A 26572-nucleotide genomic window follows, 5' to 3' on the forward strand; every position below is an offset into this window, starting at 1 on the left:
CTATCATTAGCTGTTGTTGCAACTAATGCAGTTACCAATATGACCACTTTCAGTGACAGTAATGACAAAAATGAAAACACGACATGACTCTCTGAACAACGTTTTCCAAAATCAGTTGAAGAGAAACTGTTTCTGTAACATGACAAGACAAAAACTACTTTGTGATCAAGCAAAGTGCTCACAGGAGCAACAAAAAGAATTGAGAATTCATATTTAGTGAAATACACATGAAATAATTTTAAATTTTCATCACATCTGTAAATCAAACCATAGACAGTCACAGATGTAATTTAGGCAACAATTAAAGCAAAATGTAGTTGTTGAAATTGTTTTGTGCAACACAAAAAGTACATTTGCGTCCCCTGATTACAGCAAAAGATGTACATCTGACTGAAATGGTATTTGGTGTGTAACTAATGAAAAAAAGAAATTTATTTGACAGAATAACGCAGGGGAAATAAATGTACTTTCCCACAGCACAACACTGTTCAACCTAAAGAGAAGAGGTCAAATCAAAAAGTAGTTTGATCAGAGCTGTAAAGAGGTCTTACCTCTCCAAAGGCTGCCTGCAGGGGAATGAGGCCAGAATTCTGAGCACCTGCTTCTATTTATGACATCAGAATGATGTCACAGAACTCTAGAACAGTATGTAAAATAGTATGCAAATTCAAGGTGTTATTATTTTTTAAATAAATGCTGATTCATCCACTCACTTTGACATCCTGCTAGCCAAAAAAATCAAGCTAGAAACTTTGTGGTAACAAGCAGACCTCACTTACCTCTGGGCCTCCATCAGCTGTGTTCATCCAGCGGAGCAGCAGTGGTGATTGAACTGCTTCATAACAAACTGCTGTGTCCCACAACCAAAAAACACCGTCAAAAAGCATTTGAAGTGTGCAAATCTTAGGTGTTTACTAAGATCAATAAAATCCTAAATAATATTTCAGATAGCAGTAAGCTTAATATATACAAGGTAATCATTTAGTGAGAACACCATGGGACCTGTCCCGAACACTAAACTCTACATTTTAACTTATGAAAATGACACTGAAGCAATGTTGCTAGTGTTGTTTCTCAAAAGACATTATTTATTTTTTTCTGAGTGAAATTTAAAAAAAGATTACATTTATTTTGTATTTTCTTTGTAAATCATGAATCTTAATGTAAAAAAAATATGGTCCTGCCTTTTCATGTCACTACTGAAACTGTTTAAGTTTGAGTTTGTAGCTTGAGAACAAATTTTGAAAGATTGTACAAAACCTGAGGAATAAAGACCTATTGCCCTAACATCTAAAAACAGAAAATAAAGGCTGGTTATCAAAATATCAAGAGTGGATTTAGAAGTGGCAGAATGGATCCTTTTTTATGTTTACAACATGAAATAAGCACAAAACAAATGAAGGCATGAACCCATAATTTTTTTTTTAAGTTTATACTGAGAGTCACTACTGTTAGCAAACATTTTACATAATATACAGTATAAATATGATATGAAAGACAAACATGTCCAACTCTGACATGTCATCTTATTACTGAGTCAACAAGAAATTCACGGCTCAAATTAATTTTAATAAGTAGTGACTTAAAATTTGTTAAGAAGTTTTACTTACTTCAAAATGTTGAGTGCCAGTAGAATTTTCTTTCTTTGTGTTTATTAAACTCATAATTTATGTAAAGTTTATTGAAAATGAAACAATTAATAAAAAGTATTCAGTTCCATTAACTTATATTAATTTATTGAAATGAGGAAGGTGAGTGAAAGTTGTATTTACTTTGAGTTGGCTTAATCAATAATTTCACTGTAATACAGTAATCACTGTAAGTACATGTAATACTAACTCCAAATATTTAAGCTCTGATAACCTCCAACTTTTGAGATTATGAACTGAAAAAAATTGTGGCAACTGATAGCCTTGATTTTTTTGAGTACTGCTAACTTATTCTGGTTTACAGTGAGGGGAAAATGTGTGGCGATTACAACGGCTGAAGAGGTGAAACCTCTGAGAGCAGTTATAAGCTCTGACTCCAGTTCATCATTAACCAGCTTGAAACACAGCCGCTCAGACAGCAGGGTGACGGCGAGGCCACAGGTGTGTCAGGGTGAACCTGTGCCACTCAAAGGAGCTGGCACACACCAAAAATCACATGCAGAATGAATTTTTAGTTATGTATTTCTGTTTGAAGCTTCAGTGTTTCCCGTACATGATTGTTTGTTGCTGGATGTAGTTGGATGTATCAGTAAGGGTGATGAGGGGCGCCGCTGTGGCTCGGTTGGTGGAGCGTGTGCACCATGTGTTGGGGCTGTTGGTCCTCTGCGGTGGCTGCCACTTCAATTCCTGCCTCCGGCCCATTTGCTGCGTGTCTTCCCCTCTCTCTCTCTGCCCACTTTCCTGTCATGTCTTCAGCTGTCCTGTCATAATAAAGGCAAAGGGCCCAAAAAATAATCTTCAGAAAAAAAGAAAAAAGGGTGGGTTAGTTAATGAGGGTTAGACTGTACATATTTTTATACACTTTGTTTTTTGTATTTTCTCTTCTAATTGCATGTATTTTTCTATTCTTGAAAGGAGCATCTGTAAAGTGAATATATGCATATATAAACTAAACAATAATAATAATAAGAAAAATAATAATAATAATAACTTTATATAGTACCTTTTAAAAACAGTTTTACAAAGTGATTTAAAAGCCATATAACAACAGGAGCTACCAAGACCAAGACCAAATGATGATAAAGATAAAGTTGGAACAAAAAAGCACAAAAGAGACTATAAAAGAGGATGCAGAATGTCAAAATTAATATGATACATATGACAATATGAATAAAAAACAGTAAACGAAATTAAATAGAAGATAACTGCAAAAAATAAAAACAGAAATAATAATAATAATAAGAAAAATAATAATAATAATAACTTTATATAGTACCTTTTAAAAACAGTTTTACAAAGTGATTTAAAAGCCATATAACAACAGGAGCTACCAAGACCAAGACCAAATGATGATAAAGATAAAGTTGGAACAAAAAAGCACAAAAGAGACTATAAAAGAGGATGCAGAATGTCAAAATTAATATGATACATATGACAATATGAATAAAAAACAGTAAACGAAATTAAATAGAAGATAAATGCAAAAAATAAAAACAGAAAATAAGAACAACAAAACAATGAAAAAGAGAATAAATAAATGAAATTAATGAAGTAATACAGGAATATGTTAGCACAATATATTTAAGTTAAAAAAGCAAACACTCAATATTAAAAAAATATTATTTGACTTTGTTACACAGTCATCTTTGGATTTAAGCCTTGACTTCAGAAGAATGACTGAATATGGCTGTAAGCAACCAGTACGGGACATATATGTCCAAAAAATCTATGGTGAACAAGGCCAACATGGTAGGGGATTGTCCCCCTGCACCCACATCCTCCTGGTAGAATTCCTTTAAAGGGATAGTTCACCCATAAATGAAAATTCAGTCATTATCCACTCACCTTCATACTGATTGAAGGCTGGGTTTATTTTGTTAGTCCACATAACTCTGCTGGAGTTTCACAGGAAAACAGTGTGCAGGATCTCCCAAACAATGGAAGTGTATGGTGACCAGTTTTCAAATGGAAAAGAACAAGAAACATAAAATACCTCTATAGTGCTCGTCTGGTGTAATCCACGTCTCCTAAAGCCCCAACATGCCAAGTTGACTTAAATATACATTTACACCACGTTTTTAGCCTGAATCTTCACTGTAGCTTTTTTTCAGTTTGAAAACTGGTCACCATTCACTTCTATTGTGAAACTCCAGCAGTGTTTTGTGGACTAAAAAACAAAACCCAACCTTCAATCGGCATGAAGGTGAGTACATAATGATTCCAATGCACTCTATAAAATGGCCGTTAGGGGGCACTATTGTACCACATATGTATATATATATATATATATATATATATATATATATATATATATATATATATATATATATATATATATATATGTAAAGTCTCTGCCTCTCTGCGTCCTACTTTGGTAATACTTTAAAAAGGAACAATGACCTCATATCTAAACTCTTATAATGTAGAACAAATGTTGCTTTATAGCCAGAGAATGTCAGGAATCCTCACCTCATTCTGACTCTGACATCACTCAACTTAACAAGGTTTGTTAAACATCTTATGGGCCCTGGAGGATTTGTGAGGGTTATTTATCCCTGTCTCATCAGTCTAGGCATTATGCTTGATGTCCTCATACCTCTTTGGACTGAGACAGGGTAAGAAGCTGCTGTGGAGACTTTCAAACTTTTGCATGTCCATTTACTTTTGATAGGCTGTAAATAGGCCTGTATGAATAAAACGGAGTCTACAAATGAGGAATTAATATCCTTGTATAAACAGTCAGTTCACCCCAGCCCTGATTAGGAAGTGGCAATCCACAGCCACTCCTTGGTGAGTGACTCAGTCAGGAAAGCCTGTGAACTCTGACTGGGATCCCTGTGTAGCCTCATATGAAGGTCATATCAGCTCTGTGATGCCTCACTATCATGTCTGGTCCTTCTGTTTTGTCTGAACCTCCTCCAGAGTTCACTGTGTGTGAGCTGAACCTCACTGGAGGGCGAGGAGGACGGTGTGACGATGGAAAAGGACCAAGGACCGAAAATGGTCCTACAGTATGTGCCTGTTTCTGGTGACCAATGACACACACACACACACACACACACACACACACACACACACACACACACACACACACACACACACACACACACAGACATTAACACACACACATTACAACAGAAATAGCCAACTAGTTTAGCTAAGACCTAAAAGTAGGACAAAGGGCTGCAAGGCAATTCTGTGTACAACTATAAAGGAGTTTGCTTGTTTTACTATTTTACTATGCTATTAAAACCATTCAGCTACTAATCTGTTCAGCTTTTTTAGGACATTACAGCCATTACTTTTGAGCTTTCTCACTTTTATAGTTTTTACACTGTAAAACCTTTTTTTAACCAGTTTTTACAATGGAACTCTATGGGAGAAATCTTCAAACCTACTTCTGCTACTACTACTACTTCTGCTTCTACTACTACTTCTACTATTTCTTCTACTACTACTACTTCTGCTACTACTACTACTACTTCTACTACTACTGCTACTACTACTACTACTACTTCTACTATTTCTTCTTCTACTACTACTACTACTACTACTACTTCTGCTATTACTACTACTTCTACTGCTACTTCTGCTACATTATTACTTCCACTACTACTACTACTTCTTCTACTACTACTATTACTACTACTATTTCTACTACCACTTCTACTACTTCTGCTATTACTACTATTACTACTTCTATAACTACATCTACTCTAGGGCTGAACGATTTATCGTTTTCTGATCGAAATTGCGATTTCAGACAACGCGATCACGTGATCGCCAAAGCTGCGGTTTTTTGCAGTGCTCCTGAGGGCTGTACTACGAAGCAAGCTCAACACAGCCAGGCTTTCTTTGCATGATCTGGATCGACAAAGCCTAAAACCGCAATCAGAGATAACGGGTATCACCACGGTGGTTATCAACTCACTTTGTTAATCCAGGCTTTCGTCTTCAGACTCTGTGCGTGCTCACATAAAAGGGGCGTTTGATGCGTCATTTCACTCTTCTTCCGCATGAAATGAAGCGATCGCGAGCCACTTAAGTCAAAATGATCAAGTTGTTATAATTATGAGCTGTGGAAAGTATACTAAATACATTACGGCAAAAAACAACATTGTTGCTGAAAATAAAGCAGGAGAAGAAGAATGATGTCAGAAAATGACTGATGGACTAAATGTGGTCTTAATGCTGCGGTTTATTCTAACATGAAAACTGCACATTAAACAATAAAACTCCATACAGCAGATTTAAACATGATGAAGTCTGTCTGACACTGTCCTATGATGACAGAGACGTGGACATCACTGAAGTTTTTGGCTAAACGAACGTAAAATGATTGTTACTGATTTAAGACTGTCTGTGATAAATGATGATGAATTTTCTAATCAGTGATCTGAGCTGCAAAATCACCAAGACAAAACAGATAACAGTAAAAAGTATTCAAAGTGTCTGTAGTTGCTTCATCATTATTTTACTGTGTGGATTATATACCATGTCAATTTAAAGTGTTAATATGATCTGGAGCAAACGGGAAAAATGACTGCATCACCAAACGGAGGTTACCATGACAGCACGATGTATACCGTTTGTGCCGCTGTTACATTTTTACATTATATGGATTCGTTCGGTGATATTACGAACATACACCTCAGCAGCTTTTCATTTTTAATGTCTTGCCTCAGTTTAAAAGCTATATCGCTCATAAACAACCTTGTTAGGACAATTATAAGTTAAAGAACGGCGCGTTTTACAGACGATTTAATCTGAAACTCTTAACATAACCTGCTCCCGACCAGGTCATGAGTTTAGCATAAATTACCATGGTGATCTAGCAGGTTAAAAGAGAGCCACTTTCGTGACACTGAAAACCCTGGATTTAGACTCAACACAGCTCGCTAACACATTTATCTCGCTTCGTAGTTACACCCCTCTGATGTGCATCATAACCAACAATGCAGCGAACGTCATATGGAACTTAATGAATGGACCAGACCTGTGTGTGTGTGTGTGTGTGTGTGTGTGTGTGTGTGTGTGTGTTTATTAATTTATTTATTTATACGGATTTAATGTGATGATGTGTGCGAATTGTCTTCAGTATAGTCAGTAGTTTTTCTCTTAATGTTATTTTTCTTTGAAGCCCTCACAAATACCTAGTTTGAATAATTAATAATGATTGTAAATGTTACTATACATTGTGAATATTGCACTGAGGCTTGATTTGAAGAAAAAATCGTGAATCGAATTGAAATCGCAATATCTGCCAGAAAAATCGCAATTAGATCTTTTCCTAAAATCGTTCAGCCCTAATCTACTATTTCTACTAGTATTACTACTTCTTCTAAAAGAACATTTTCACTGTTTTTCTTAAGTATTATTTGACTGGATGTTCACTACAGCAGTTGGCAGTTAGTTGGCTGTTTGACTGCCTCCAACACCTGTAAGCTTGCATATAGGGCCCTGGCTCTGCTTTGTGTATGTTTAGTGGTGAAGATGTAAAACAGTGTTGTAAACATGTTTATTTAGACGGTCTGTTCGACATGTTTATGTTGGGTGTTTGAATATGTAAAGAATATGCCTCCATAATGATGCTCAGGATGTGTAGCCTCACAGACGTGGTTGAAGACTCACAACCTCCAGGTAGGAAAAAGTTTATGCTGTTAGAGTGTTTAAAATATACATCATATATCTCAATTATGCAGGGAAAATACATTCTAAAAGATCAAACTCTTGGCTATTGAACTTTGTGAAGGACCAACCAAGTGATTGTTTTTTTTTAATTGAATGCTGATGTCAACTCCATCAGATGGGAAAACTCATGGAGTTGACAAAATTCACATTTTCACTTCACAGCATAGTTGCATAATTGAGCAGCCATTTTATTTGATTTTTTTTTTTTAAGTTGTTGAGATTTGTTTAATGCTAATCAAAATACATATTTTTAAACCATAATTTTCATTTAGCTTTGATTCAGAAGGGCTTCTGAGTTGATGGTATGATTATTATAATTAAATTATGTTTTTGTAAAAATCTGACAGAAATCTAGGACACAATTTTAAAGGGCCAACATTTTCATTAAAAAAATGATTCAAAAACGAAGATGATTGTAATAGGACATTTGTAGGTATTGTTAGTTTTAGACTGTCAAGTCTTTTAACACATTTTTTATGGTTTGAAGTTGTGACTTCCTGTCTGGGACAAGGGTGTTTTCTGGCACAGAGCAAGTTAAGCAGTTTAAAAAATATATAATAATAAAGCAAACCAAAACATTTCATAATTTACAAATATTACATATAAACATCTCCCTAAAGAATATGTTTTCCAATTAGAATTAGAGTGTCGGTACGATAAGTTTTAAAGTTTATTTTGGTAGGACATAATTTGTTCCAGTTGTCAAGGATGGGTGATACATCCTTTAATTATTAGCCAAAGTCTATTAAATGTAAAAGCCTTTATTACAATACAATTACATAAATAATGACACTATGAACATTTAATTTAATAAAGCATAGTGCAAGATAAATAAACATTTGCAAATAAACACATAGGGATTCTGATAATATAATTTAAGAGACATAAATAAGTAAAGAATAAGATCAGTAATCATGTAATTATACAGAACCCGAACCCTGTCAATCATTATTTCGCAATAATGAACTGCTCACTGTACATTATCACACATATTACATGGTTACTTATCAGAAAAAAAAGAAAAATTTCACAGAAAATATTGATTTAATTTTTTTTTTTGCGCCTCCAGAGTTTATCAGAACTGTCCATAGCAATTTGTCCTTTATACATAGCAATGGTCTGCTATAAAGAAATTTCAGACCTTAGAACTGACCAATAAGCCATGTGTATGTAATATGACATAAATGATGACATAAACATAAACATTTACAGTGTGACTTTGACTTTTGTGCATCAATGTACATGCATCCAAAACAATATATTAAGCAACCAAGTGTTGATTAATGTTTTTTTTTTTATTAGGAAGAAAATGGACTTTTGCACCATCAACTGTACAGCCCTAAGTGCACTCCTTGAAGAAAACGCCATGCATATTGTGAAGGATACTCTGGCAGGAGTTGTGTACGCATCAAACCTCCTCTTTGGTCTCCCCATCAATGGCTACGTCCTCTGGCTCATCATGAAGACAAGACGAGAGAAGATCGCCTTGGATTTTATCTCCCTCAACCAGATTATTGTTGAGATCCTTCTCTCTCTCTCAGGCATTTTGTATTTCCTGCAGCGCTACCTGACTATCCATCTCTTCAGAAATGTTTTTAGGATCTCGAGTGTAATGTTCTGTATAATGCGTCCCCTTGTCCAGAGTTATATCTGCCTGGAACAATACCTGGCAACCGTCCATCCTGTGCTGTTCCTCAGGTGGAAACCTTTGAGGTACAAGGTGGCCTGTTGCTGTGCTTCTTGGCTGGTTGTCATTGTGGTGTCGATTGTTAGCCTCTTTTTCAATTCACGAAGAGTGACTTACTTTATGATATCAGCTTTGTATCAGTTCTTCTTGCAGCTGATGGCTTTCTGCTGCTGCTCAGTTCTCAGAGCTCTGAAACGCCCTGGACCAGGAGAGGGGCAGAAGGACCAACACAGGGGTAACAGTGTAAAGAAAAGGGCTTTTAAGATCATTTTGATTAATCTGGTGTACACAACTGTGTTTCAGCTCTCAACGGTAGTTGTGACAGCTGTTCAGGGAGGAATATCAGACCACCTGTTTTTTTTAATTTTCTCTATAAATACTTGTATCTTTGTCATAACAGGTTTTGTCCCACCTCTCCTGTATCTATATAGGACAAGGAAACTATACAGGAAATGCAATTGTCTATAAGCAGATATTTATATATTAGATATATTGTACAATATCTTCAAGATATCTTTAAAGGGACAGATAACCCCAAATCAAATCTGACATGCCAGATGATTTATTACACAGAACCTTAGAAACTGTTCAGAAAAGGGCAAGCACTTTCAAAAAAACTCATCTTTCACCCGTTTCAACTTACTCCTCACTATTGCATCAGAAAGGAATCAGTCACTTTTGGTTCCTGATCTCATGGATGAGAGGTTAAAGCTCAACGGAGGACACAATTAATGTTCAAAACCAGGCCTGTCATGATTATGATCATGATTATTATGTCGTTCATGAGTAGTTGCATGTTTCCTTCTGTGAGTGTAGTTTGGTAGAAAGAAAACTGAGAACTGAGATTTACTGGAATGAGACTTTCGCTGCAAATCCCCCTGGGTATTTACTGGAGACAGAAACAATTAATCTCAGACAATCAGATCAAGACCACTTTGTAAATCACAGATAAACACCAACCTGACACGCCAGATGGTTTGTTGCACAGAACCATCTGGGAAGTCATCCTTAGAAACTGTTTGGAAAAGGGCAGACACTTTCAAAAATGGATGAACCATCTATCTGTCATGTCTAACTTCAATCAATCATATCAAACACTTGCTGAAGTTGTGAGCAGTTTCATGTTGGAATTGTATTCTTTCTGCATCTTACTTTCTACAACAAAGAAGTAGTTCCTGCTTTATTTTTGATTTTGCGGCGAACTGTCCCTTTAAGGCATTAATAATAGAGGTGATGATCACAAACTATATTGTTTTTTTTATACATGAGATATATATTCAGATACATTCTGCACAGATACGCTTGTTCAAATCTGTTGAAAGTTTAATGATTTGATTTTGAATGTTTGTCTTATAATTACTCAATGTATTACAGTACATATTTGATATTTGCCTTTTATAATGAAGTCTTATCAAATGTTTTATGTAATTGGTTCACACCATAATTGCTAAAGTTGCTCTCTTGTAAGACAATAAAAACTTAAAAAGTTTGAAACAGTGTGCAGATTTTTGTTTTGTACTTGTTATATAACAAACAAACTTATAAGCATGTTATTGTCATCAATGTGCAGATTGTTTCAGACACAACTTATTAACCTTTATAAAAACGCCACAGCTGAATATAAGCGTTTTGTTATTACCATAACAGGATCAGTGACTCAGGCAGACCAAAATATTTAACTAAAAAAAAACCTCTGCCTCTGCACTCTCTCTGTTACAAGGGAATAGAAAGGTAATATAGGGGATATATTTTGGTAATTTTGCTAATAAGCAGGACAGCATCCCCACTCAAATCACCGACTGGACTTGTCCCTGCTTTTCAAATCTCAGTAAGGTGTGGGATTCTGCTTCAGCTGGCAGAGGGTAACAGAGGAGCCCACACCGAAACCAGCATACAAAGGCTCACTGAACTGAGTTTTGAACCTGTGGATGAGCTCCATAGTCTCTGATACCGAGTAAAAGGCCACGGTGTTGCCTGCGTAATCCAGGTACACACCGATCCGTGTGGCCCTGGGAGCATCGGGAAGGTCTCGGTCCACTTTGTTGTGCCAGGCGGAGTAGCCAGAGTCTGAGCAGAGGAGACTCCAGGACTTGTCGTTGTAGCCGAGCAGGCTGTGCGAATTCTTCCCCTTGCGACTGATGCTCTTGTAGGCCACACCGATGGAAAACTCCCCACTCCACTCGGCCTCCCAGTAAAATCTGAAGCCAGTCAGAGGCTCTTTGCACAGCACCTGGGAGAAACCATCAAAGCGTTCGGGATGATCTGGGTAAAACTGGACCGTTTTCTTACGCGTGACCCTCTGGTTCCCATCCGACAGCACCAGCTCTTTGTAGACTGTGTTTGTATCGAAGGACATCTTGCAGGAGTCTGAAAGGCACACACGATACACATTTCTTCATTCATTCATCCCTCTATCTGTTTTTTTACCCACAATAACTAAATATCTGAGAACAATACATCAATAGGTATAAATGCATACTGCTGTCAAGGCAAAACAAATAGGTGAAAGTAGTTACATGGTTTCTGAAAACCGTGATAGGCACTATCTGAACCTTCAATGATTTACTCACATCTTAAGAAGTCTGTCCTGGCCTTTGGCTCCTGAAAATCAACTCTGGAAGGAACTGTTTGGATATGAAAACATAGACACACATCATTTTGTGATAAATTCTAGTACAAAAGTAAGTAAGTACAACCCTAATTCCAAAAAAGTTATGATGTTGTCTACAAACAGGATGCAGTGATTTGCAAATCATTTCTGACATGTATTCAGTTGAATACAGTACAAAGACATTATATTTAAACTTCAAACTGATAAACTTTACTGGTTGTCATAAATTTTACACTCATTTTGAGTTTGATGCCTGTAAAACCAAAAAAAAAATTGAGACAGGGGCAACAAAAGACAGAGAAAGTTGTGGAATGGTCAAAAACAGCTGTTTGGAACATTCTGCGCGATCCATAATATCATAAAAAGATTCAGAGAATCCAGAGAAATCTCTACATGTAAGAGGCAAAAACTAACATTGAAAAGAGTGTAAATTAATCTTGGGTGAAATACATAACTACACAAATGAAATGAATCAAATCAAATCAAATCAATCGAACTATATTCATGTGTGCTTACAGGTAAAACTTTACATATTTCAGTTGACAGATATTTACCTTTGAGTCGTTTGTCTCCATTTCTTGGCAAAAGTATGTACACAGGGGTTTCACTGACTGTGAAGGTGATACAGCATTAGATTATACTGTTAATGGTCTATTGTAAAGTTTTCACAGTATAAAGATATTTTTTCAATATTCTCTAAGGACACAAACCTGTCTTGGAGATTTTGCTCAATTCCTTCTTACAGATGTCGTCCAGATGTTCCTTCATCTCTGTGGCTGTCTTGCTCATCTCTCCAAAGGAGAACTGAGGGTTGATGAGCACTTTGGGCACCATGGCCTCAGGAGGAACACACAGAGTCGGAAAATTCTATTCAACAAGAAAGAAACAGGAGCTCCATGATACAGTCAACAAGGCAGAAACACAAGTTGCTTTGCCTCACAACAAGAACATAAACAATATAAGTTGATACTAGAGGAGTTTTCATGTTTTGTTGATTTTGAAGACCCCTGTGGACAAGAGCGGTAGTGTTTCCACCTTCATACCCACAAAATATAATATCAAAATTAAAATGATCTAAATAAAAAAATCTGCTTCTTTTTAGCAGCACTGTAAACATTGTAAATAATAGTTGAGATGACTTAAAAATTCGAAGCAACACACTGCAATAGATTTTTGAGTTTTGAGCCCAACTCAAACTCTTAAGTTTTAACTTTAAAAAGTGTTGCTGACCTATAATCTTTAGTTGATAAGTAGATAATTTACTTTTCTTCTTTTGATAAAGTTGAATTGTTTTAGAAACAAACAGAAACAAAATTAGTCACAGTGAGCTGCGAACCTGTCTTTTTTTTATGTTATGAAAAATTAAATTCCTTCTAAACTTTTAACATTTACTTTCACTTTTTTGTTTGTTTTGTTTTTGAGTTTCTGAAACTCAAAAGATTCAAGTTTATATAAAGAAGAAAATTAATTATATCAACTAAAGATTATAAACTAAGACAACAGATCATTATTTGTTTTTTTCTTTTTTTTTGGCAACATAAAAGTCTAAGGTTTGTTCAAAACTTGACAATCTTTTGCAGTAAGCTGACTTGAAACTTTAACTTTCTTTTTTTTACAGTACAGTAAATGCACTCCTCACTGTAACTTTGTCAAGAAAAGCATTAACACAGGCTTCTTTCATCTGATTTCACCGAGAATCCAACCGGGTGGCGGGCATTAGAGCCACTACACAGATAGTAAAAAAAAAAAAAAGTTTTATAACCTGTTAAAAACTCATTGTAGTAACTTTAAAGAGTGCATGGAGCTTTTCCACCAAAAAAGTCTTAAAGAATTCCATCAGTGTTATGTTACATGACTAGTATTAAAGCCTGAATTCTGTTATTTCCTGTATGATCTTTCAGTACCTGCAGAAAGTGAATGTTGTCTTCTGTTTCGAGAATCTGCCGTAGCTCTGCATCTCGACGCTGCAGCTCCAGAATCTCCTGCTCCAGACGGTCCACGTAGCCCTCAGCCTGCGACATCGCTGACTGCATGTTGGCCATTATCATCTGATTGATTTCAGCCTTCCAGCGCTCCACCGCCTGCAGCATCTCGTGGAATGTCTTGTCACTTTCTGTCTGTGCTCGCTGGGCAGCACTCTGAAAGGTTTGTTGAGAGGTTTTAGAAACGGATGTGATGTGACATTTAATACTACCGCAAGATGACGCACAGTTCTATACTGAGTGGCTTTTTTTTGTAAAACAAATACATAGTGTCATATTGCACCTTAAAGCACAAAGAAACAATACTGTATCTTTGAGTAGGTGATGTCTGATCTTACTTTTAGCACATCCACATTATGTTTGAGCTCCTGCAGCTCCTTCATCCTCTCCTGAATGATGTGCTGGACTTCAGACTGGGTGATCACCAAGACTTTCTGTTGGAAAACACAACAATAAGAACTTCACCGCCATTATGTAAACATGCATCACACGCTGTGCGAGGAAACCAAGAGCCCCAGAGGGCGCCAAAACAGCCTCTCACAGCTCTACCTACTGCATTGATAAACTCTGCTAGGACACCCTCATCCTCAGCTAACATTATTCTCTGTCAGAGGCTGTAGCACAGCTCGCTTTTAAAGATAGAATAAGCACACTGGTATTTACTATATATAACTATAAAACCTAAGGAATCCACTTGTATCACTTTTTTTCTCACTTCAAGATATTTGAATGAAAATGGCTAATCCCATCCTAGTTTTGGACCAAAAAACATGCAGTTGTTTTTGTTTTTTGAATGTGTTATTTAAACCTATTCTAAAAGTGGCATTTGAATATTTCTGCACACTGAGGTCCATGAAACAATACTGGAATATCAGAAATTGAATATGACAGGAATGTTAAGACTCTTGTGGATTCACTGAGCCCAGTTGTATTCATGTATAATGATGTCACCATAGTAATCATTTCATTGTAATGAGACCATTTTTTTTAAACTTGACCTCATTGCCAATGAACTACAGGGAACTCTATGATACTAGAGACCTGATCCTCCACAGTATGGATGGCTTTTCTACATATCCTGAAAATAAGGCACTGTCAGAGCAATTACCATAATAGTAGTGCTCACCATCCAATCACTGAAAAATGCAATTCTAATGGAAATCTCCAAACTATGCTATTTTGGAGGGACTTTTGACAATTTTTATGAAATGCTGAGTGGTCAAAATTGGTTAAATTTTGCACCAAATCTGTGTAACAAATAGTATCAACCCAAAAATTGCTAGAACAACATAGAAAAGCATGGTTTCATCATAATGTAATTGCTTTGTGGGGGCACTTGTTCAGAGATGTATGTACAATCCGTCATTGTGGATAATTTGGGATTTGGCCTCGGTGTGAATGAGTCCTTCTCCAAAATCCAATGTTCATTAAACTGATGAAAATGAGATACAGATTGCACAACTGAGATCCTGTAATGGAAATTTGTAGGGGTTTTTAATGAATTTCACTGCATACAAAGCTAGAATGTCACACATATTGACTCACAAAGTATTCGGACTCACTTGTTTCTCGATGCGCTCCTCTTCAGCTGAGGTGATGTTGTGGCTGCGGTGCTCTCTAACAGTACACAGCACACAGATGCACATCTGGTCGGAGCGACAGAACAGCTCCAGGCCTTTCTCATGCTGGGGACAGATCTTCCTGTCCAGGTGGCCTGTCTCATCCACCAGCTTGTGTCTCTTGAAGGTGGATGACTCGTAATGTGGCTTGACGTGTGTTTCGCAGTAGTAGGCAAGACACATGAGGCAAGACTTGACGGCCCTGTTGCGTCGGCCGACGCAGAAGTCGCAGAAGGATTCCCTGTGCATGTAGGGGAAAGGAGTCAGCTCTGGAAGCTGGCGCCGTGGCTCGTGGTTCACATCGGGCAGATTGCGTCTCAGCACAGGCCGTGGTGTGAAGGTTGCACGGCACTGTGGGCAGCTGTACACGCCCATGTGGTCAAACTGGTCCCAGTAGATCTTGATGCACTCCAGGCAGTAGGTGTCACCACAGGGGATGGTGACCGGGTCTCTCAGTCCGTCCACACACAGGGGACAGTAAGCCTCTGGTGGTAGAGGGAAACTAGACTCAGCCATGATGATAGATGAGACAAATATGGGAAAAACTCTGAATCAGAATAGTCTTTAGTCAGTTTGTGTCATGGGTGATTCCCCAAACTGTGAATATAAGCAAGTCAGCCGAGTCTGGTGCTGTCAGTGAGTAAGATGTCCAGAGAGAGTCCAACCACAGGCTGCTGTGATCCTACAACTCCTTGTCAAACCAGAGACAAAGCTGTTCTCTGCTGACATTTATAGGGACAGCTTTGTGTCTACTGTAAACAGACAGCTGATATTTTCCCACAGCATCTGAGTGAAAGTACTGAAGTCTACAGTCAGGATGGAATGTGCTTAACATGCAGGAATTTTAGGTAAACTCACACAGTAAGGTCATGTTGTCAGCAAAATAAAAACTTATGTAGGCTACCATAACATGAAGGAATACATCTGATTTGAAGAAATATCCACATGCTCCATCACTGGTGTTGGTGTTTAACTGAAAACAAGTTAATCCCTTGATATTGCTGATCAGTGTGGGTAGGGCTGAGTATGGGTACTCAGTACATTTAAATTATAGATTGAAATAACTCAGAACCAAGTAGAAAACTTCTCCAGTCAAATTATACCTGCATTTAATCCTTTTGGTACCCAGTTCTAAAAAGAAATGACTATTTAAATGGTTTAAATGGTTTTGCTCATCACAAGCATTCTTCATAAAGACTAACCTTTGAAAAAAGATATCTAATGATATCATTTAGTATCACTTTAAGGGTACTGGTTTTGTAATTTTTTGTGAGACTCGTGCAACTTGACTCGAGTCATACTTAAAGGAGCAATATGAAGCAATTGTGCATGCAAAAATGACTACAGCAGTGCTGACTTTTTATAATTAAATATTTGCAATTTCTTCTCTAGGTGTGTTTTCTTTTTGAAACATGACTGGGTGAATTCTAGTGCACAAACCTGGCAGCCCTGGCAGATAAGCAGAGGCTAACCTGTGAGGCAGATATCTGGAGGGGGCTAATCAAAAAATAATCTGAATTTATATGTGAGGATTATGTTGACATTGACGTTAGTGAGGAGAACAACAACCACAACAACATCCAACTTCATCCATCACTACCAAACCCAAAAAGATAGGCATCTTAATGTCTTTTCAGCTAAGTTATTGGCTGGTTAAACGTTAGCTAAACAGCTAATGATAACTTTCAACTATGTTAGACTTGACTGCAATTTTCACTAGACAACAATTTCGAGCTATAGGGTTATATATTATAATTTTAGAAACCATTATCCATTGTTATTCATTTTGGAAGCATGATGCACAAAATGTCAAATCAGTCAGATTTATGGCAGGCTGCAACAATTTTAGTTAATTTTGAAAATGAGACTTAATGTTTCATCAGAATATTTTATGACTTGACTTGACCTGAGCAATGACTTGACTTGCTGAACTTATAGCAGGGACTTTGTGATTCTCACCACAGTAACTTGTGATATTTTGTATATTTAGAGAAAAAAAAGGTTCATCAGTGTTTGCTATATAACACTCCAGACTTAAAAGTCAATCAATTATTAGTTCAGGGAGGAGCTCCGCTTTCTACTGTTACATTGATTTTCCCATAAAACCAACACTTAATCAGGGTGTGAAATGGACTGTCCTTCACAGCCTTTAGCTTTCCATTTGAATTAGCAGTGAGTTTCATGACGGTGCCTGATGTCAAAACAACTCATGTTTATCCTATGAACAAAACACAGAGTGCCAGCATCAGTATGTGGGTACCCACAGGAGCACACTGCAAACCTGAAAAACAATGTTGGGTATAAACACTGCAGTCCCAGAGACAATAATGCTAAATACTACTGAAACAGTCATTTATAATTCTTCAAGTTCAGCTTAATATAATGGCATAATTTGAAATTTGCACATGAAAGGAAATGATTTGTATGTTTTATCACTCAGAGTAAAACTGTGACACACACACTTTTAAGGTTTATCATTAATTCCATAAGCCAAGTCTATATTTTCAAGACTACTTAATGTAATGAAAAATACCTAATTTTCATCCACTTCAAACTCTTAAATTTTATGTATATAACATATACCTATAGCTAATGTATGAGGACAAGAAATGTCTGGATGGGACTTCAGTGTTCACTACTTTGAAATTAAAATGTCTTTGGAAATAATAATTCACTGGTTTCATACAGATGAATGTAGACTCTGAGGTTTTTCCTAACTGGGTGGAAGCCAGCTGCTGGCATAGGCAATACTACAAATGCTGCTGTAGAGGTGCCAGGGAAAGAAGCAAAGGTTGAATCAGGTTAGAATTAGATCTGCCTAACACTGACAAGATCATACAAGAATACTATTTAAGTGGAGTCAAGGTTTATGGGGACCTTAGACCTGACCTTACACCTGCATATAAGGACATTGGTGCCTAAGAGGGACACAAGGTCATAAACAGATTATCAAAGTGCAGAGCGATGTGTATGCATGAGTCAATATGAAATGATGGGCATACATGAGTAACTATGATTTTCATGTGTGCATGAAAAAGAAAAAAAACCTTTTCACGCTACACTAAAATAATAAATCTAATCTATTGAAAGTAGCTACATTACAATAATATAGTTACAATAACATAAAATAATACAGCTACACTAAAATAATGGTGCATGTTGATAAGAGAACTGAAGAATCAGTTACTACTACTACTAAATACTATTACTTCTACTTACATTTATATGCAATGACTGGCAAATTAATTTAGTTACTTTTGAGAGACGTAACTTGTCATTTGTAACTACTCAGTATCTTGCCCAATATTGATCTTCTGCCTGAGGTGCACAGAGAGACACAGTGCTGCTGCCAGAGGAGTGCTGACTGAGATTACAGCATGTATGGGAATAAATAAAAAACAATACATTTATATTTATTTATAGTGTGTATAAAGATGTCTGCTCTGTATTCCTGGTCTGATATTCAGTTTGATTGATGTGCTGTGAGATTGGCTAATCTTTCTAGTAATGTGTCGGCTTTATGCTGTTATGTGTTCTTTGTCCTCTGAAGGGACGCTCTCATCTTTATCCAGACAAGAGGGCTCTTGTGACAATGACAGTAAGAGAGACAAAGAGAGAAAGCATGAGGGTGAGAGAGTGATGGAGAGCGGGCATGGCAGAGTTGTGTTCAGTGCTATGGAGGTGAGAAAAGGGTGAGAACAGTAAAAGGAGCAAAGGGAAGGTGGCGAGAGTAATAATCTTTATTTATGTGACGCCTGCCCTAAAACATGGCTTACAGAAGAAATATCAGAGAATATGTAACACAGATTAATAGAATAATGAGCTGAAATAAAAATGAAATGAACAGAAGGTTATAAATGTGTCCACAGGAGCAGGTCTGTGCACAGAGGCGAGGAGATAATGAGACTGAATAGACACAAGAGAGGCTGAGTGCCCATGATGTCATCGACTGTGCTGGTTGGTACTCTCTCCCTCTTCCTCCTCCCTCCTCCTCCCTCCCCTCCCCCTCTCTCCTCCTGCCTCTCTGTGTCTCTCCATCTGTGTCGTCATTGTGAGAGAATCTGGGAGTGGCAGGAAGGAGGAGAGGCAGAGGAGACAGAAGAAGAAGAAGAAGAAAGAGGAGGAGGAGGAAGACAAAGAGGTGTTCCTGGATATCTACACAGCATCCTTCCATTTACGGCAGCAGGTACACTTTACTGTCCCTTTTTCAGCATCAGTGCTTCGTGTCGTAGCAGCTAATACAACAAAAGGGTGATGTAAACAGCAGCAGAGAACAAGTCTTATGACTGGATATTCAACAGTTGCCAAAACTAAATCTTATCTTATTTCATAGTCCAGTAATATATTTTGAAATATTTATGTCGACATTTTTAGATGAAATAGTGTATTTAATATTAATTTTCTTAAACTGATTCAATATGATACTCAAAAGTATCTGTAGCCATGCAGAAATGCAACAATTATATATGTATTTATTTATTGGTTTAACACCATAGCTACCATTACTAGTTAGCATTTTCCTTTCTTTTTCTACTAAAGAAAACAAATTATATGGAATAATTATTTTTTGTAGAAGGGACAGTTCTCCAAAATCAAAAATACATATTTTTCCTGTGGCCTATGGTGTTATTTATCAATTTTTTGTTTTTGTTTTTGTTTTGTTTTTTTCGGTGTGAGTTGCAGAGTTTTGGAAATAGTGGCTGTATATTTTGGACTGGATATCAAAAATAGTGAAACTAAATGCCACTCTGCTTGTGGTGCCAGTACCAAAAAATTAATAAATACATATGAAAAACTTGAATCCACTAAACCTTTCCAATAATCATGACCCATTTACTCAAGAAAATCCACAGGCCTTGTTGGGAGCAGTTTTGTGAAGGAACTACTTTTCTTTCTATGAGAAAGAAAAGTAATTCCAGAGATTCTACTGCATAAAGAAAGTAGCTCCTGCATGAAACTGCTGAGAACAAGGTGTGTGGATTATCTTGAGTAACCGGGTCTTGATTTTTTATTTTTAAAATGTAATTCTTGGTGCTTTGAGCAGCACAAGCTGAGAGCCATTTAGTCCTGTTATAATGGTGAGAGGACAGACGGTCGATACCTGCAAAACTCTGCAGCTCACACCAAATAAACAAACCAAACAAAAAAATGTAGATGGATAAATAGCACTACAGGCAAGGTGGGAAATATGTATTTTTGATTTTGGGGTGAGCTGTTCTTTAAATAACAATAATAACTCATTTATATTTATAAATCATGTTTAAATGTCACTTCTTATTATCCAGCCTAACTGAATGTACAGTCTTGCATTTCAGCATACAGCAATCAAATGATGGACATGTGTATGTCAGAGTGTGTGTGTGTGTGTGTGAGAAAGAGAGAGAGAGAGAGAGAGAGAGAGAGAGAGACAAAGAGAGAGAGAGAGATTGAGTGGAGGAGGAGAGGAGAACTAGAGGGAACATGTTTGTTCATTCACTGGAGATTGAACAGTAGAGCAGCCATTTGGAAATTGAGCTGATTGAATTAAATTGGCTCGAGAGCGGCCTGAGTAACACTAACATAATGATGGATGAGGAAGTGTGTGTGAGTGTGTGTGTTGGAGAGAGGGAGAAAATGCTCACTGAGGCTGACCATGATGGAAGTCGCTTCTTGGCAGGCTGACCGTCAATCAGCTAATAGAGTCATTTCAAACTTAATCATTAACTTCAGAAAATGTCCTCACGGTCATAGAAAGTAAATGAACATCAACCAGATTCAGAAGGTTTCATCATCACTTTTTGAAGGGCTTTATGTCTTTGTTGCTGCTAAAGGTTAATATGGTCAACGCTTGTGTCTGTGTCTGAACGTGTGTCAACAGTACCTGAATGTTTGCCTCCACACTGAGCAGAAATGCATGCATACTGTATCTTTCAGTATGGCTGAGGGCTCTCTAGCAGAGGTGGAGACTTCCTTCCAGAAGTTTGCAGTCCACGGAGACACTAAGGCCAGAGGAAAGGAGATGAACGGCAAGAACTTTGCTAAAATGTGCAAGGACTGCCACATCATCGACGGCAAGAACATCACCACTACGGATGTTGACATAGTTTTCAGCAAAGTCAAGTAAGATTTCAATCATCTACAGCTGAAACTTACTGCAGCAAACCTCTCACAGTGTTATGAACAGCTGTAAAACATGTATACAAGGTTAGTTTTCCAGTCAGTACCCTTGCCCAAGGTGCTGGCTTAGAACTAGAGCATTAAAATCATTTAACACAACATTTTTTAACGTTTTTGCTCAAGTTTAATCACTGTTCGAAATTCATCTGTTAACCAGCTTGTAACCATAGCAACATAAAAGAGTATAGCTGTCAAAGCTCACACCACTTCTTAACTGGAGGTGATGCAAATGATGGAGGATGGGGCTTAGAAGGAGAAAATTAACTTTTGGGAGTTACAAGTAAGTAAACTGTCCTCCCTTAAATTTCACTAGTTATGAATAAAGAACTCAGACACCTGATCGACTCATCTACAGAGGGAGCAATCTCAACAATTTCGCTGCTGCGACATTGCTCATATGTGTGGACAGCTGTTTCCTCACAACAGTTCTGGTCAGGAACTGTGGTAAGCCAGCTGACTTTGGTTGTAAAAAGGATTAGAATTATTTGTTGTCATGACAACAGTGAGGTCTTGCTTTATAACTTTTGATTTTGAGTGCAAAACTTTCATTAAAAAAATCTGTGAATGCTTTTATTTCATATTATTGGCAAATGACCATAAGCAGGATAATCAACTTGTAAGTGTGCGTTGAATGATTTGAGGACACTTCACATTGCATTGTTGTTTGTCTCTGCGTTGTACCTTCATACCACTTACCATACAACTATTTGTTGATTATCCTTCACATACAACTATTAAAAGTTCTGAATTAAATTTTAATTTACTATATCAGTACTTTGTATGCACATATACAGAATTAGGCAAATTCTGTTCCCTAAAAAAATACTTAAAAAAAACTTCCATCAAACTGAACCCCAATTCTTGCTGTTCACAGAGTTATTATTAGAGTAATTATTAAGAGTGTTCATTCCATGTCCTGATTGATTGATATCTTTTTTTACTCCCATTTGTACTCCACGAACTCAGCCACTGCTTGGCTAGTGAATGTAGCCTCCGTTGGTTGGGTTGGTTTCAGAGGCTATTTGGATATAAATACAGGTGTGTGGTATAGTATCTGTAATCTCTGTGTCAAGTGTTGCAGAAGACATTAGCATCAACTGCACAAAACCAAGCAGAGTCAGTAATCATTGGTTATTAAAATGCTAATCAGCAAATCTTTTCATGCTAGGATTTAATAATTAGCACTAAAATATTAAAGTTAAGCTTTACTGGGGCTTAGGCTCATGGAAAAGTCATTAGTTTTGCAGTTATTTGGCCTTAAACCAAAACATATATTGATCACATGGTGCTAGATTTAAGTTGCTAAAGTCATTTCATCCTCAGGACACCAAGGAATTTCATGTCAATCCATCAAATATGGTCAAGTCATTTCACAAAAAATCCCAAACCTCACGGTGTTGCTTGAGGAGGTCTGTACAACATTTCATGGTAATTAATGTAATGGTTGTTGAGATATTACAGCCTGGACACTGTGTGTTTCCTCAGGCCAAAGTCAGCTCGTGTAATCACGTTTGAGCAGTTCAACCAGGCCCTGACAGAGCTGGCTCCCAAACGTTTTAAAGGCAAAAGCAAAGAGGAGGCACTTCAGCAGCTGTATGGTCTTGTTGTTGGTAAGGAGCCTGCCAACGTTGGAATCACTGTGAGTATGTCATCATTTATAATCCCAACACACTCACCCTTCACTATTAGCGCCCAGCATTCAGGGACTGGACTTATGGAGCACTCCATAGTTGTATGTCAAGGTGGATAGACTGACATCCAACCATATGTTACACAGCTACCATACAACTAATGGATTCTTATGTTTCTTTTTAAAATATATAAGCTTCAAGGTATGATGTAAAGAATAAGAACCTAGAAAGATTTCCAACAATGCAGTTACATATCTTTTTGTTTGATTGGCTTAATTTGGTCTAAGTACTATGGCCATTATTTATCCCCAGCATTATTGTTTTTCACAGCGTCATTCTTGATTCTACCACTGGATGGTGCCAAAAAAGTAGATAATTGAGTAACTATTAAGTAGGCAGAAAGAACATAATGTATATGAGTGGCTGGGCTTGTTCAACTGCATTTTTGAGGTCCAAAAATTGGAATACCACAATACTTTCGGTAACTGACCAGCTTTCAGGGGCAAAAAGGCTAAACCCCATGAAAATAAAGGGGTGTTTGAGGGATAGTACTTGGTTTTAGGGCTATGGTTACAATTAGGTTTTAGGCTAAGCACTTATGGGCCTTTTCCACCATGGCTTTGGGCCTTACTAAAGAGTGCCTGTTCCTCAGGTGGTAGCGCGGGTTGATTGCAGGGTTGACAATTCGATCCCCACTTCCCCTGGGCCACATGTGCCCTTGGGAAAGACACCCTGCATTCCTTCTATATACTCTATACTTTCTTTTTGCTTTTTGTATGTGAAACGATGATGATTATTGTGGGATCCCGAAAGAAGAGATGACACCGGTGTACTCGAAAACAATGTTTAATATGAGCTTGGGTTCTTTCAAGGCATACAGCATGCAATGTAAGAAGGAATGAACAACGGACACTCAAACTCCAACAGTTTATATAGAGTCGTCTGATTAGAGGCATGTGGTGTAGCTATCCCAACAACCTATCCATAGAAGGGACCTCTCCCACCAGATGTTCTGGCACCCTTCCAAACCTGTCACAAGTCAATGTCAGCAGAATATGATCCTATGTCCTACCACACTGGTCATACAAACACATCCCAACAGTATGTGCTGTAGCTGCCCTTAAAAAAGTGTGTACTAGTGCATGAAGTATGCATACAAATGGGACACTACTTCCTCATAACATTGCGCATTGAACTTGCTCTTGCTCTTGCTATACACCCATCACAAAGGATTGTGGGTCAGAAGGGCCAGAAAAGCATGCTATTGTACTATATTATTATATATAATGGTTGTATTGTAAATTGAATGTACTTACCATGTACCCTGGCTTGTTCCCTAGCAGCTACAGATACGCAAGCCAGTGTATTACCAAATTTAAGGTCCCAAGCCTGGATAAATGGGGTTACATCAGGAAGTGCATCCACCATAAAAAGCCAGTGCCACATTAAATATGTAGATCCATACTGGGTTGGGCGGGGTCTGGTTTGCTAGTGAGGAGATGATCCTCTTTGGTGACCACTAATGGGAGCAAGACAGAAAAAGAGAAAAATTAAAGCTTAGTGTCAAACTGAGTCAAACCATGCTGCACTAACTTGCATTTCCATTAACAGTTTTATCTTGCCAAACTGTGAATAGTCGGCACAAATTACTGCCTGTTTGTTGTATTAGCTCAATTTTTACAGTTAATCTTATCTTCTGTTGTTTTTAGAAAGTGGCAAAGGCTGCAGCGGTGGATAGACTGACTGACACGACCAAATACACCGGGTCTCACAAGGAGCGGTTTGATGATTCGGGCAAAGGAAAAGGAAAGGCCGGGCGTGAGGATATCCCAGACACCAGTGGCTACGTGGCAGCTTACAAGGGCAGTGGCACTTACGAAGACAAAGTGAAAGACGCGTAATTCTTGAGACAGATTATGAAAACTTTGTTTCACCAATAACTTGAATTAGTATTGGCTACTCTATTTTTGAAGAGAAAACATATATACTGTAGAAATTATGTGGGCCTATTCATCACACTTTTAATTATGAATGAATGAAAATATCTTATAATTGGAGTTTCAAGGTTTTCATAAGTTACCAGAATGGAAAACTGAGAATAATCCAAAGATGATGAAAATACTTAGCTTGAGTAAGCATATATATGTTCAATGTGGCATAGCATGAACAGCTCATAGTTTTCTGTATATTTTCAGTGATTTTACAAGGACCAAAATATACTTGTAGCCCAGCATGCTTGAAAGAAACTAAACTCGGCTTTGTAGTATAGCTTAACACCGTGCCTTACTATTGATTTAGCACTTAGTGTGAACGCGCCACTATACAGTAACGTGATGCTATACTCAGTGACCCTGATGCAATGGATGATCATTTCTGGCTATAAATTGACACTATGTCAATAGTTGCTCCTTCACTTGCTAAGCTTATCACTTCAGTGCCTTTTGCTGCCATTATTATTCTTGTTATGAAGTGTATTCATATAATAAAATGAATCATATGATATATTATATGAAATGTATGTATAAAAGTGTAATAAGCAGTGAAGAACATAGAATTATACTGTAGTGAACAAGCCAAGATACAGGATATGCTTGTATATTTGATACATTGTCTTTATTCCTTATTTCTTCCTTACTGTGATTTGTCATGCTCATATAATGTACCGTTCATGCTTTATTCACATGTTTTATTTCATTTCAATGAATTGTAAGATAACTAATGTAAAAATCTAAAAGATATATTGATATTTATTTAGATATTATACTTAATTTATGTACCAGAACAAAATGAAGTTCATAATTTGGACAAAGACGTTAACAGACAGGAGGTGGAGCAGTGTCAGAAAATGGAAACAACTTCTCATGTTTATGTTCTCCATAAATAACTCCTCAAAGCAATCAAGGTTAAAGATAAGAGCCCTCTTCTAAGCCTTGCTAATTTCCAGAAATATCTGGGATTTAGTTTCACAACATAAAGAGAACAATAAGCACTGAGTACACAGCCATCCTTTTTCCTGGACCCTCCTTGTAATGTGACACCGGTGGCATTTATGGAACCATTTCAAAAGTGCTTATCACATGGTGCATATGTCTAAAGATCGCTTTCCTCCTCTATATCTCACACTATAGGCCTGGGCTGATAAGAATCGGCTGTGTTTTGTGTGGATACTGCCATTGATTTTCATAATACAGAGCTTGTATTCCCTGCATTACCACACTCATGACTCATGACTCACTATAATCACTGAGATCTCAATACACAGTGAATAAATTATCCAATAAATTCATGTCATATAGTGGAACATTTGTGGTGTAATCATTTGTTTTTTGATACTTTTTTAAATCATCTATTAATGTTGTCACACAACAGAAATATGGCATATTGATGTGTTTCTGGTAAAAACAGGCAGTTATAGAGGGACTTGTCACAGTAGCTGATAGCGCTGTGTGAGTGTTAACAAAATGAAATATAATTAAAATATGATTTCACCTGAATCAGTGAATAAAGCCATTATGCTGCGCTTTGAAACAGTATTAAGAAGGGATG

The 26572-nt window shown here is 37.3% G+C and overlaps 2 protein-coding genes across 2 annotated transcripts; one reads left to right on the forward strand and one right to left on the reverse strand.

The window, feature by feature from the left end:
- Positions 1 to 10430: 10430 nt before the first annotated feature.
- Positions 10431 to 15926, reverse strand: ftr84 (finTRIM family, member 84). Its single transcript, XM_084714384.1, has 7 exons — positions 15183 to 15926; positions 13959 to 14054; positions 13543 to 13776; positions 12349 to 12505; positions 12193 to 12249; positions 11598 to 11651; positions 10431 to 11394 (listed from the first exon to the last, which is right to left on the reverse strand). The coding sequence occupies exons 1-7, from the start codon at positions 15753 to 15755 to the stop codon at positions 10853 to 10855; spliced, it is 1713 nt and encodes a 570-aa protein (XP_084570510.1). The 5' UTR covers positions 15756 to 15926; the 3' UTR covers positions 10431 to 10852.
- A 3374-nt stretch (positions 15927 to 19300) lies between these two features.
- Positions 19301 to 25022, forward strand: tppp2 (tubulin polymerization-promoting protein family member 2). The gene is made up of 4 exons (XM_084714385.1): positions 19301 to 19425; positions 21153 to 21338; positions 22881 to 23034; positions 24736 to 25022. The coding sequence occupies exons 2-4, from the start codon at positions 21154 to 21156 to the stop codon at positions 24925 to 24927; spliced, it is 531 nt and encodes a 176-aa protein (XP_084570511.1). The 5' UTR covers positions 19301 to 19425; position 21153; the 3' UTR covers positions 24928 to 25022.
- Positions 25023 to 26572: the final 1550 nt, after the last annotated feature.

The sequence above is a fragment of the Lutjanus erythropterus genome, chromosome 3 (assembly GCF_056507025.1).
Source record: "Lutjanus erythropterus isolate fLutEry1 chromosome 3, fLutEry1.hap2, whole genome shotgun sequence".
Classification (NCBI taxonomy): Eukaryota; Metazoa; Chordata; class Actinopteri; order Lutjaniformes; family Lutjanidae; genus Lutjanus; species Lutjanus erythropterus.

Excerpts from the sequence above, each read along its gene's own strand:
- ftr84 (XM_084714384.1), bottom strand. The coding sequence starts at position 15,755 with ATGGCTGAGTCTAGTTTCCCTCTACCACCAGAGGCTTACTGTCCCCTG. Across the intron at positions 14,055-15,182 it reads AGGAGCGCATCGAGAAACAA|AAAGTCTTGGTGATCACCCA; the intron begins GTGAGTCCGAAT and ends GTTTTCCAACAG. Across the intron at positions 12,250-12,348 it reads GAGCAAAATCTCCAAGACAG|TCAGTGAAACCCCTGTGTAC; the intron begins GTTTGTGTCCTT and ends TCACCTTCACAG.
- tppp2 (XM_084714385.1), top strand. The coding sequence starts at position 21,154 with ATGGCTGAGGGCTCTCTAGCAGAGGTGGAGACTTCCTTCCAGAAGTTT. Across the intron at positions 21,339-22,880 it reads ATAGTTTTCAGCAAAGTCAA|GCCAAAGTCAGCTCGTGTAA; the intron begins GTAAGATTTCAA and ends GTGTTTCCTCAG. Across the intron at positions 23,035-24,735 it reads CTGCCAACGTTGGAATCACT|AAAGTGGCAAAGGCTGCAGC; the intron begins GTGAGTATGTCA and ends TGTTGTTTTTAG.